The following is a 13428-nucleotide window of genomic DNA, read 5'->3' on the forward strand; positions in this document are numbered from 1 at the left end:
TTTATATGGAGGATATGAATTCAGACTGCCGCTGTGTGACCTTGAGCAAATTGCTTCATCTTTATGTCTGTTAATCGACAACAGGGGGGTTAGAATCAGTGCCTCCATCTTGTGGGGTTGTAAGAAACCAATTACTCTACTTCTGAAGAAAATTCTAATAGAATCAATTGGGGTGTTTGAACCACCTGCTGATCTAGAAATATTAAAAAGGTACAGCTTGTGAGGCAGTCAGGGAAAGCCTGGTGAGTTTTCCCATGATAAAGGCATTAGAGAGTGCTTGGTGTGTCTGAGAAACTGCAAGGAGGGTGGGTGAGTTGGAATGAGGACAGCACTAGGTACATGAGATCTCAGGGTGGGAGTGGGAAGACCATGGAAGAAGCCATTTGCGGCTTCAGTTTCCTGTGATCCCCTAGCTGCTGTGTGTAGACTACCCGTAGGGCAGCAAGCCCTTCTGGGAGATACGTAATGCTGACCCTCAGCCTGAATCCTCCCTCCCCTCCCCAAGTCGGCTTCCTGAATAGTTGGGAAAAAACCTTTAGATGAGTTTTTCTAATTCATGCAAGGACCAAAGAACCAAGAGAGAAAAACTCGAGACTAAACACTATACATTTTATTTTCCCTGAAATTCTTGACGTTTCTGCCATGTTTTGTATCTTTTTGCAGGGTATTCGGTTTGCTTTAAAGCACATTAGTATTAGACCACAAAAGATAACAGGAAGTCCATTTGTTTTAGTTTAATAAGACGTTTATTCTATCATATATAGTTGAACCACCTCTACACACAAAGTAATATGGTTTAAGATTTTTTGAGTGGGAAGGAATTTGGGTCTCAGAAGGTTTTGCGAGCCTGCTACATGTTTTCTGGAAATCATTTAAGTGGGCCTTTTAAAAGACCCTTGAAGAAAATACAAGCAAAATTGGTTTGCAAGAAAACCAGCAATTAGATTTCCAAATTAAACTACCTATTAAGATAGCAAACCAAGAACTGGAAAGAACTGGGGCAACTCCCCTTCCATATTTCCTACACACTCAACTCCACCCTGGGAAAAAGCAGCTTAGTCTAGGGGAAGTCATGATGCAAGCAGAATGTGGTGGTACGCCCGACCACAACCGGTGGGTGGCCTGGCACGTTTGTGGAATGGTGAGGCTCTTGGGGGTACTTTGAGCAGGGATGAGAAAAATAACTGTAGACCACACATAAAATCGGAAACCAACTGAACTTGTACTGACACCAACTACACGACTCTTCTTAGTAGCCTTATGGGAATGGATAAAGTGATGAGCCAAGATAACACTGATGAGACTTAGCAATGTTACTTTTAAATAAAACCAACCCTATTTTCCCCAAGGTGGCTTAGATTTCATAATGGGTCACAAACTAATACTACAAATAAAACATTTAAAAATTTGATCCAAGCCCCTTCTATCCTCCCACACTCGAAAGGGACCTTATGAACACCAATTTCCCAATCCTAGCATCACTAGCTTACAAACCTTAGGGTTAAAAACTCCCTCCTCATTTACCCAATGTTCAATTTCCATCAGTTTCAATATACACTAGTGTAAATACCATGACTATTCTGCATGAAGTTAAGTGTTCTACAGATCAGAGTCACGGGATTGAACCAGGAGCTCCCACCTTTTATGGGAACTTCAGTGATACCATCGAGGCCAAGGCCAAGTTAATTTACGTTAACCAGGATTTGTTTCAATTTGTAAGAGAAACATCTTGCAACAGGTTTATTCAATTCTCTTAAAAAATGGTGGCATTCCTTTACTTTCTGCCTTTTGGCAGCAGCAGTTACATATATGGAATAGCAAATTAAGTCTAAAAACGTGGGCCCTAGTCAACTTTATTTTTCGGCATTATGATCATGATAAAGGATCACGACATCCTTTACATTTCCAAGGAAAACCAATTTAAAGTTTGTCCTTGCCAAACTCCATAAAACAGCCACTTTAGAGTAAACCAGCAGAGCATTGCATCACCCCAATAAAGCTGTAGGTTTCATCACATGCACCAACAAATCTACATGGCTAGTTTCTGTGCTCCTCTTTTACAGAATTTTACACCTATTGTTACCAGACAGCATTTTAAACACGGACATATCAACTGCCTAATAAAGCAAAAAACAAAGGCATTTCCCTTATTAGAAACAAGACACACCATCACTTAAAATCTTCAAACATTATTGCACTTTAACTTTCAGAATTTGACAATGCATTCAATGAAGCAACCTGCAGACAACTAGTTTTAACAGACAGATTAAAAAACACTTTTAAGCAGACGTGAATGTCCTAAACTGTTTATTAGGTAAGAATTTTACAAACATTACTTATATTAGCGGTAGCGGTGGAGCTGGAGAGTATTGCGCCTTCTCCAGGCTGCGCGGCGAGAACCACCGATCGTGTGGTGGAACTTGTGGCCCTTGCCGAGGCCGCGGCTCTTCCTGCCTGCAGACGTCAGCCCCCGCATCTCCCTGTGCTTGTGGACTGGTTTGGTGATCCACTGGGTGTCAGGGTTTCTTCTGATAGCTTTATGGAAGGGATCGATGAGGATAACCTCAAAAAACTTGTACGTAGAATCTTCACCCACCCAGTAAGAATTCAGGACCCTCAGGGCCCCACAGTGGCGTCCTGCTCGCTCCTAGAACAGGAAACAAAGGCCCAAGGTCAGCATCCCACACATCCTAGTAGCCAATAAGGCGGCAAGAATTCTCCCCAGAGGCAGGGACCATTATGATAAGGTAGACGTACATACTATGTAACACACATAAATATCCTTAGACTGATTTGCTCCCCAGAGGCTGGGACCTGAAGTACGATAAGGTAGAGACTTACTATAAAACAAAGCACACAGACATGCTTAGATCTGAAACCGTTCTCTCTTACTGCCTCCTTACCAAGTAAAACATGAATGCTAGTATCTGGTTAACCAAATCGAATACTCTGGAACCATGCATTTTTCTAGCACAATAGAAGGGCTGGCAAACTCTTACAGAGAACTGTGAAGGCCACGAGTCTCTTTCGAATGGTCTCCTTTGCCTTTTCTTTGAAACACAAAACCTTTTTAGTTCGTGGAGGGCAATAGGCCCTTGTTGCCAACCTCTACAACAGAGCACAGCTTAACTGAGTAGCCGAGAAAGACAGCTTCCTACCGAGCACAGGCAATCAGTGGTACGAACAAACACAGCTTCTCTAACGCCTGGGGAGACACGCTCTTCAAGACAACGTTCACTGCCCTTTAGAGAAGCGTAGTCTCCACGGATGCACGCTTATCATAAAGCACTTTCCTCCACGTAAGCAAAGACAGGTTCCCAACAAAAAACTGACAAAGTCCGATACCAACTCCTCGCTGGGATTAGTCAAAAACAAAAAAAAAATCACCCAACCCCATTTTAAACGCAACAGGGCTCACCTGGGTACAAACGAACCACGAGGAAAGGTGCCCAAATCCTCCTCCTCCTCCTCCTCCGGGAGGCGGCCAACGCAAGCGCGACTCGAAACCCACTTACCTCGGCAACAGACTGAAGGCTCCGGGCAAACTTGAGCTGGTTGACGCCGTGGTGGACGGGCTTGCCGTAGGTGGCGCCCTTCGGGACCGGGCGTTTGCGGCCGCCGCGGCGCACGCGAACCCGATATATCACATAACCTGTTTAGAGAAAAGGGCCACAGAAGGGCGCGAAGGACTCAGTGCCTTTCTAACGCGCCGACACCGACTGTTGTATCAGGCCAGCAATCGGTTTCTGCCGAGGCCCTGGGCGACAGGGACGGCTCCCCGAAGCGCGCTCCCCGGCTTTTCCCGGGGGGGCACCATCTCCTCCCCGCTTGCGCGCAGGGCCCGCTCACCTTGCTTGGCCTTGTAGCCCAGCCTGCGCGCCTTGTCGGGCCGGGTGGGGCGCGGGGCCCGGTGCAGCGCCGAGAGCTGGCGGTACTGCCAGCAGCGCACCCTGAGCAGAAAGCGCATCACGTCCGACTGCTTCTTCCTCCACAGCTCCTGGATGTACTTGTAAGCGCCCATCTCGGCTCACCTTGGACGTAAGCCGCCAAGTATCAGAAACACATCATCCTTTTCACGTGTAACGACAAGCCCCCGTCCGCCCGCCCGAGTCCCCACCGACCACAAGGAAAGCCCCGATGATGAAGAAACGGCTCTGCACGAACGCGGGACGCAGCCGGCCCATCCCGGCGCCCCGCACGCTGCTGCCGGACGAAGGAACCGAGCAGGCCCTGGGCGCCCGGGGGCGGGGGACCGAGGCGGGCGGCGCCCCAGGCCCGGCCTGCAGAGGCCTTGCCGGGATCCCCAAGGGGAAGGTGCCGCCGCCACCGCCAAGGGTTACTCCTCGAAGAAAAGCTCTCCCTCCCCCCAGCCCCCCGGCTTCGCTTTCGGACGCCCCAGGCCCGGCCGCCCGTCCCTCAGCCCCCACGCCTCCCTCTCCTCCACGCTCTGGCCCCAGCTCGGATTCGCGCCGCCATCACAGCATTCCCCCCAGCCCGCTCCGGGGGCCGCCTCTCCACGTCCGCGCTGCCCCGCATCCCGACCGAACCCGCGCCGCACAGGAGACAGGAGGAGCTCCGAGGTCGCAGGGTCCCCGAGCCTGGATGGCGGAGATGAAGAGAGATCCGCGGCGGATAGAAAAGCCAATATCCCACCACAACCTACCTGATGGCTGCCGCCAAACGGAAAGGAACGACCCTTTCTCCCACAATCCCTTTCGCGCTCCTCCCCCTCCTCTGCGAGCCTCCTTCCGGTGGAAAGCGGCGGCCGCGCAGAGCCTCATGGGCCATGTAGTTCCAGCAGAGAGCCCGCTGGGCGGAGTTAGGCCGGGATTGGGCGCATCCTCCTACCAGGTCCCGTCCCCCTCTCCCCGGCATTCGAGCCTGAGAGGCAGAGGCGAGTCGGCGGCGACCGTCCGCGGCAAGGCCTGGGCTGGAGAGCGTCCCGACATCCCGGCGCCGCGAGGAGGCAAGCTCGGGCCGGGGCTCCCGGGGCCGCAGCCCGCGGTGCCGCCGTGCAGCCCGCGCGCCGCTCCCCTCTGGGCCTGCGGGGCGTGCGGGTCTGTCGGGGGCGTCCGGCAGGGCCGCTTTGCACTGCGGGCGCCTCACCTGGCGGGGGGGGGGGCCGCGGTGGGCTCCCCGCTTTCCCCGGACGCGCGCAGAAACTGGGGGCCCCGGCGGCGCTGCCCCAGCCGGCAGGTGGGGCGCTCGAGGTGCGGGGGCTTGGCGGTGGGAGCCGCGTCTGTCCCCCCCGGAGCAATTGGGACTGCAGGCCCCGCTCCGAGGAATTTTGCACCAAAACGATTGGGGGGGGGGGGGCGTGTTGCAGGCGGTTCCTCGCCTTCCCGGGTCCGTGCCTTTCCTGCGTGCAGATCTAGTCCCAGATTTGCTACGTCAGAACCACGGTCTTTTTAGGAAGGCGAAATATTTATATGCCAAAATCTGGTCGTCAGGTGCAAGTGTTTTGGGGAAAAAAGCCGAGAAAATGCAGGCGTTTTGTGTTGCGTTCTTTATTGACAGTTTATTTACTAACTTTTTTGCATCTCCAGAATATTTTCATTTTAGATAAATCATGTGGTTTAATTCTCTTACGAATTCTAAGTTTAAATGTGGCGAAGGCTTAAGAGACTCTTATCTTCTAAATTAGCGTGTTTGGTTATATTTTTTTTACCCCATTTCCTAATATCCTTTTTTTTTTTTTAAATTGCAGCTTTACCGTTGTAAAAGCCCTCACAGGTGCATTGATTCATTCAACAGATATTTCTGAAGGGCCTCACATGTGCCCAGCTGCTGGCATGGTAGCAGTGGTCGTCGCAGCAATTCTAGCTTCTTGGAAAAGGACAATAGACATAAAATGTATATTGTGCTCTGTGATAAGTGTTAAGGACAAATATTAAGGGGAGGGGACGGGTAGGGCGTGTTGGGGCAGGGGTGGAAATTTTGGATGGAATATTCAGGTAAGTGTTGAGAAGTGGCATTTGAGAAAAGACCTTGGAGGTGTGGGGACTGATTTCAGTCAGAGAGAACAGCGCCAGGGCTGGAGTGTGCCTGCGTTAATACAGGACCAGGAAGGAGGCATAGGGGAAACTGGCCTGTGACATCAAAGAGACGAACGTTCTTATGGACTTTGGGTTTTCAAACTTTCTGAGATTGGAAACCATGGGACGATGTTGAGCAGAAGGGTGACTTCATGTGATCTACATTTTAAAAGGATCACTTGGGGAATTCCCTGGTGGTCCAGGGGTTAGGACTCAGAGCTTTCTCTGCCTTGGCCTGGGTTCGATCCCTGGTCGGGGAACTAAGATCCCGCAAGCCTGCGCAGCGTGGCCAAAGGAAAAAAAGAAAAAGGATTATTTGAGGCTAAAAGGAAGACGGGAAAAAGTGTGGACGGTTAGGAGGTTGTATTCATTTTCCTGTTGCTGTTATAACAAATTACAGCAAATTTACTGACTTAAAAGAGTACAGTGGGACTTCCCTGGCGGTCCAGTGGTTAGGACTCTGCACCTCAAATGCAGGGGGCATGGGTTCGATCTCTGGGGAACTAGGATCCCACATGCCATGTGGCACGGCCAAAAAATTAAACAATAAAAAAATAAAGAGTACACGTTCATCGTCTTATAGGTCTGTAGGTCAGAAATCTCACTAGGCTAATACCGAGTTGTCAGTCGAGCTGTGTTCCTTTTAGGGGTGCTAGGGGAGACTCCATTTCCTTGACTTTTCCAGCTTCTGGAGGCCACCTGCATCCCTTGGTTTCTGGCCTCTTCATCTTCAAAGCCAGCATTATAGCATCTTCAAATCTCTGTCTCTCTCGCTTCTGCCACTCTTGTCTCCACCTTATAAAGACACTTGTGATTACATTGAGTCCACTCAGATAATCTAGGATAATCTCCCCATCTCAGGGTTCTTCATTTAGTCACAACCACAAAGTCTTTTTTTTACCATGTAAAGTAGAATACTCATGGATTTGGGGGATTATGATGTGGACATCTTTGAGAGATCAGATGAGAGACTATAGTGCCTTAGACTACTTCATTAGTGATGGAGGTGCTAAGTGGTCCAGCCTTGGATGTGTTTGAAAGGTAGAGGGTTTATTGATGGATCAGATGTGGGTTGTGAGGAAAATTAGTTAAGAACGATTGACTACAAAGGTGGAATAATCATTTGGAAAGAAGATACTGGCAATGTGATTAATCACTGCTATTTCTTAATTAGGTTTTGCAGTTTTGTTTGTTGATTTGCAGTTTGCAGTTTCTCAATTAGCAATTTTGCAAGATTTGGATTGGTATTTTCAATTGATTTTGAGATTCCTGAGGGCAGGGATCATTTCTGATTTTGCCTCCTAGTTTGTCCCTAATGCCTGGCGTTAGGATAATCCCCTGAAGGATTATGAGTAAAAGAATGGTTACTGGAATCTGTTTATTGTATTTCATTATGTGCAGTATTGTTTGCAAAACTCTTTTAATATGTGTTTATGTATGTAAAGTGTATTCATCTATGGCTAAGTGAAAGTATTGCACACAATCCATGATGTTTACATAAACAAATACACAGTGTAGAGGTTTTCTTCCTGTGATGCTTGCATAATAAGATCTATAACATCTCTTTATGAGGTTAACAGTGTTTCGGTGATAATATTTTTCAGATTGCATTAAAAAATTGTGTTTTACTTTAAAACTAGAATGATTTCCTTAGAAGAACAGAAGAACAGAAGTACTGACAATTCTGGGTAGCTCTTTGTGATGGCATTTCAAAGAGGATACTGACCAAGCTCAGTGTTTTCAGCAGAATGGATCAGAACGTATTTTTATTCTCTAGCCACATTATTGATTAGCCTGGAAAGCAAAGCAATATGTATTTAGACTGCATTGGATTTTGCCTGTTAAGCACATACTCTTAGTCATTTACATCAGACTGTCAGGGATTAATAGGTCACAGATTGAATTGTATTGTCCAGCAGTTTCTTAGGGTAGGGACTATACAGGTAGCTGTAGCTACCACTTTTTGTATTAACCTCGTGTTGATGCGGTTTCCTGGTAAGTAGTTTCCGCTCTCATAGTGTTACAGTGTTAGAAGTGACCTTAAAGGTCATCCATCTACTCTGGGGCCTTTCAAACTCTCGAAACCTGGGTTTAATAAGAGGCGTGGCCACCCCCAGGATCTATTCATGTGATTCCCTGCCCTTTCAGGGTGCCGCAGATGACCTCCCTTTATATTTGGAAGGGAATGGTGCCTATTTATTGTGTTTGGGAATTATGAAATATTATAATGCTTATAGAACTAAGCTTTTAGTAGGTTTTATTTGTACATATTGAATATATATGAGTGAGAACAACTTCCTTGTATGTAATGTGAGTCCCTGCCATCATGATCATATATGAAAAATAAAGTGTTTTTGTATGTGTATTTAATGTTATTCATTCAAAATCTTACATTAGATATTAATTTTTTACAGAACACATACTTTTAAGAAATTAATTTTACAGAGGTATAGTTGATGTACAGTATTACATGCGTTTCACGTGTACAACTTAGTGATTCACAGTTTTAAATTATATTCCATTTATAGTTATTATAAAATATTGGCTATATTCCCTGTGCTGTACAATGTAGCCTTGTAGCTTATTTATTTTATACACAGTAGTTTATACCTCAAGAATTCTTCTTTTCTTTTTTTTTAAGATTTTTTGATGTGGACCATTTTTAAAGTCTTTATTGAATTTGTTACAATATTGCTTCTGTTTTTATGTTTTGGTGTTTTGGCTGAGAGGCATTTGGGATCTTAACTCCCTGACCAGGGATTGAACCCTCATCCCCTGCATTAGAAGGTGAAGTCTTACCCACTGGACTTCCAGGGAAGTCCCAAGAATTCATATTTTTTAATTGATGGTAAAGCAGGTCACTAATCTTCAGTTTTTACTCTAGTTGCAGCGAGCAGGGGCTACTCATTGCAGTGCGTGGGCTTCTCATTACTGTGGCTTCTCATTGCGGAACATGAGCTCTAGGCACACGGGCTTCGGTAGTTGTGGTGTGTGGGCTCAGTAGTTGTGGTGCATGGGCTTAGTTACCCTGTGGCATGTGGCATCTTCCCGGACCAGGGCTCGAACCTGTGTCCCCTGCATTGGCAGGCAGATTCTTAACCACTGCACCACCAGGGAAGTCCTAATCTTCAGGTTTATGTAGTATTATTGTTTCCTACTTGAAGACAACTAGGAAGCTAGAATGCTTCAGGTGTGCTTTGATTAATCACACTTACCCTCTCATCTTTGTTTTCTTTTTGATGGTATAAAATATTTGCCAAGATCTGTTTTATTTCTTTCCTTCTCTCACCATCCTAAAAAACCTTAAAATCCTTACCTAGTGTTTGAGTTACCTCTTTTCAGTTGCTTTTACTTTTCGCCCTTGAAATCTTCTCTGAAATACTGAAACAAATCCCCCAATTTATCTTATACAAACACAAATACAAAATAGTGCATATTTTTAACAAACTTTATCTGCTGATCCTAATATTATTTCAGAGGAAGGGAAATAACAATAGAAAATAACAATAGAAAAATCAGAATTTAGATTCCAACGGCAACCTTTTCTGACAACAGAATTGTTCTGCGTGCCACCATCACTTTCTTATCCTCCTCTCATGTAGTTAGGTGGCAACTTCCTTTAAATTTTAACTATTATTAAAAGCCCCTTGGGCCTTTCTCACCTTCTGAGATGACCCACATCCTGTCTGTGGAGTGTGTTTATCCCAAGGCTGCTCTCGCCTTCTGAGATGGCCCACACTGTCTGTGGAGCATGTTTCTCTCTAAATAAATCCACTTTGGGACTTCCCTGGTGGTGCAGTGGTTAAGAATCCACCTGCCTATGCAGGGGACATGGGTTCAATCTCTGGTCCAGGAAGATGCCACATGCTGTGGAGCAACTAAGCCCATGAGCCACAATTACTGAGCCTGAGCTCTAGAGCCTGCGAGCCACAACTGCTGAGCCCACGTGCCATAACTATTGAAGCCCACGTACCTAGAGCCCTTGCTCCACATCAAGAGAAGCCACTGCAATGAGAAGCGCGTGCACTGCAGCAGAGTAGCCCCCACTCACCACAGCTAGAGAAAGCCCGCATGCAGCAACAAAGACCCAGCGCAGCCCCAAAATAAATAAATAAATAAATGTAAATAAATCCATTTCTTACCTTAAAAAAAAAAAACCCCTTTGAAAGAAAGATTCAATAGTATAACTTACAGGAGACCACGTTATTCAGAGAGAGTAGAATCCTATGATAAAGGAGATGACATTAAATTAATCATAAATTCAGAAATATGTGTAGAAAACCTTTTAAAATAGGTCATAGTTGCTGACATAGTTGTTACCATACCATAGATAATCAGTGTTAAACAAAACTCTGCCCTTATAAATAAAGACTGAGTGTTTTTCTATTGCAATTATTTAGAAATTATAAAGAAGAGAAAGTCCCCTAAGAGAAGTGGTTCTCCTGGAAGCAGGTGATAAATATTCTTGGGAAGATTTATCAGAAAGATTCCAAGAGTGCCACCCAGGAAATAATGGTTATATCACCTAGGGGATGATTATTTATCTACTGGTAAAATGTAGCGTAATGCTCTGGAAACGAGTGCTGTGTTATTACTGCAGTACAATAATGGTAGTGTTACAATTTTTCATGTCAGGGGCTTCCCTGGTGGCGCAGTGGTTAAGAATCCACCTGCCAGTGCAGGGGACACAGGTTCGAGCCCTGGTCCAGGAAGATCCCACATGCCACAGAGCAACTAAGCCCGTACACCACAACTACTGAGCCCGTGCTCTAGAGCCCGTGAGCCACAACTACTGAAGCCCACGTGCCTAGAGCCCCTGCTCCGCAACAAGAGAAGCCACCACAATGAGAAGCCCACCCACCACAATGAGAAGCCCACGCACCACAATGAAGAGCAGCCCTGCTGGCTGCAACAAGAGAAGCCACCACAATGAGAAGCCCACCCACCACAATGAGAAGCCCACGCACCACAATGAAGAGCAGCCCTGCTGGCTGCAACTAGAGAAAGCCCGTGCACAGCAACAAAGACCCAACACAGCCAAAAGAAAAAAATTTTTTTTTCATGTCAGGAGATAAGTGTCATGGCTGATCTGGGTCATAAGAAATTATGGACTTTGACAACTAATCTATGACAAAGGAGGTAAGGATATACAATGGAGAAAAGACAGCCTCTTCAATGAGTGGTGCTGGGAAAACTGGACAGCTACGTGTAAAAGAATGAAATTAGAACACTCCCTAACACCATACACAAAAATAAACTCAAAATGGATTAAAGACCTAAAGGTAAGATCAAAAACCATAAAACTCCCTGAAGAAAACATAGGCAGAACACTCTTTGACATAAATCTTAGAAATACTTTTTTGAATCTGTTTCCTAAGGCAAAGGAAACAAAAGCAAAATAAACAAATGGCACCTAATTAAACTTAAAAGGTTTTGCACAGCAAAGAAAACCATCAACAAAATGAAGACAACCTACTGAATGGGAGAAAATATTTGCACATGATATGACTGCTAAGGGATTAATATCCAAAATACAACTCATACAATTCAATATAAAAAAGACCCCGATTTAAAAATGGGTGGCAGACCTAAATAGACACTTTTTCAAAGAAGACACTGATGGCCAACAGGCACATGAAAAGATGCTCAACATCATTCATCATCAGAGAAATGCAAATCAAAACCACAATGAGATATCACCTCACACCTGTTAGAGTGCCCATCATCCAAAAGTCTACAAATAAACGTAGGCAAGGATGTGGAAGAAAGGGGACCCTCTTGCACTGTTGGTGGCAATGTAAACTGGTGCAGCCACTGTGGAAAACAATATGGAGGTTCTTCAAAATCCTAAACATAGAGCTACCATATGATCCAGCATTTCCACTCCTGGGTATATATCCGAAGGAAACAAACATGCAAATTTGAAAAGCTACCTACATCCCAGTGTTTGTTGCAGCACTATTTACAGCAGCCAAGATATGGAAGCAACCTAAGTGTCCATCAACAGAGGAATGGATAAAGAAGATATCAATATATACAACAGAACACTACTCAGCCATGAAAAAGAATGAAATTTTGCTATTTGCAACAACATGGATGGACCTGGAGGGTATTATGCATATTGAAATAAGTCAGAGAAAAGACAAATATTGTATGTTATCATTTATATGTGGAATTAAAAAATTACAACAAACTAGTGGATCTAACAAAAAGGAAACAGACTCAGAGATAGAACAAACTAGTGGTTACCAGTGGGGGGAGAGGAGGGGAGGGGCAAGTAGGGACAGGGGATTGTACTCCTATGTATAAAATAAAGAAGCTACAAGGATATATTGTACAGCACAGAGAAGATAGGCAGTATTTTATAATAACTATACATGGAGGATCATCTATAAAAGTTTTGACTCTGTTGTACACCTGAAACTAACATAACACTGGAAATCAGCTATACCTCGATAAAAAAAAAATTTACAGACTTCGGGAAAACAGAGTAGAGAAGACTTACAGGAAGTTCATTTGTTAATGTTTTAGGTGTTGATAAAAAAAAAGTGATGTGTGACACACGTGCACACACAGAAAGATGCCCACCATCCCTTTTATTTGAATGCTCATTTGGACTTTCTTGTTGTTTTCTGACTTGAAGGTGTTGTGGCATGCTTTTTCGTCAGAGCTATTGCATGCTCACACTTCTAGGTAAGAGAACTGGAGGAAAGGAGGCAAAAGACAGTGTGGAACTTGAACTTCTCTTCCCAAGTTTTTCTGTTGTATTTAATGAGCTCCCTTTCCCTTTCTGTCTTGTCTGCTGGTACCTTGCCTTCTGGAAAATAAAAACTTTGAGGAAAATTCAAGAAAGTGTTACCCAGTCTTGCTCTTCCATGCATATGTGAGGAAGCGAGGAGAAATGAGTTTTCCTTTCTTTCAGTTTAAAGTGCCTGAGCAATTTTTCTAGCATGAAGAACTGTGACGCAAAAGGAAGTATGACTAAGACAGCCCCAAATCCAGTTTCTCACTCTCCTGAGAAAAGACTGACGTTCGCATTGATGGTGTTAATACTTCTTTAAAAAATGATGTCTACTCTCTGTCCAAATTTTTATCTTCATGCCTCCTTAAATTTTTACTTAAATGCTTATTTTTCCAGGTAAACATTGATGAGCAGGCAGTCTTTCAAGGACTGCTTCATCTAGGATTCGGTTCGGATTCCTATAGACTTAATTAGTATTGGAATAGTCTTTGAATAAGATGCATTTATGCTGTTTGAAAACAAACATGTATCTATACATGTATTCTTACGTTTCTCTAGGTCACCTCTGCAGAGATATATAGGAAACTAGTAACACTGATTAAGGGAGGATGGGAACCAGGAACGGGGTTTGGAAGGATGTACCGTATTCTA

At 44.8% G+C, this 13428-nt stretch overlaps 1 protein-coding gene across 1 annotated transcript; it reads right to left on the minus strand.

Annotated features, from left to right (window-relative positions):
* Nucleotides 1-2290: 2290 nt before the first annotated feature.
* Nucleotides 2291-4707, minus strand: RPL15 (ribosomal protein L15). Its single transcript, XM_079704939.1, has 4 exons — nt 4664-4707; nt 3850-4031; nt 3516-3652; nt 2291-2647 (listed from the first exon to the last, which is right to left on the minus strand). Exons 2-4 carry the CDS (start codon nt 4019-4021, stop codon nt 2342-2344), a joined length of 615 nt encoding a protein of 204 aa, XP_079561065.1. The 5' UTR covers nt 4022-4031; nt 4664-4707; the 3' UTR covers nt 2291-2341.
* Nucleotides 4708-13428: the final 8721 nt, after the last annotated feature.

This window comes from Hyperoodon ampullatus (assembly GCF_949752795.1).
Source record: "Hyperoodon ampullatus genome assembly, chromosome: 5".
Lineage (NCBI taxonomy): Eukaryota > Metazoa > Chordata > Mammalia > Artiodactyla > Ziphiidae > Hyperoodon > Hyperoodon ampullatus.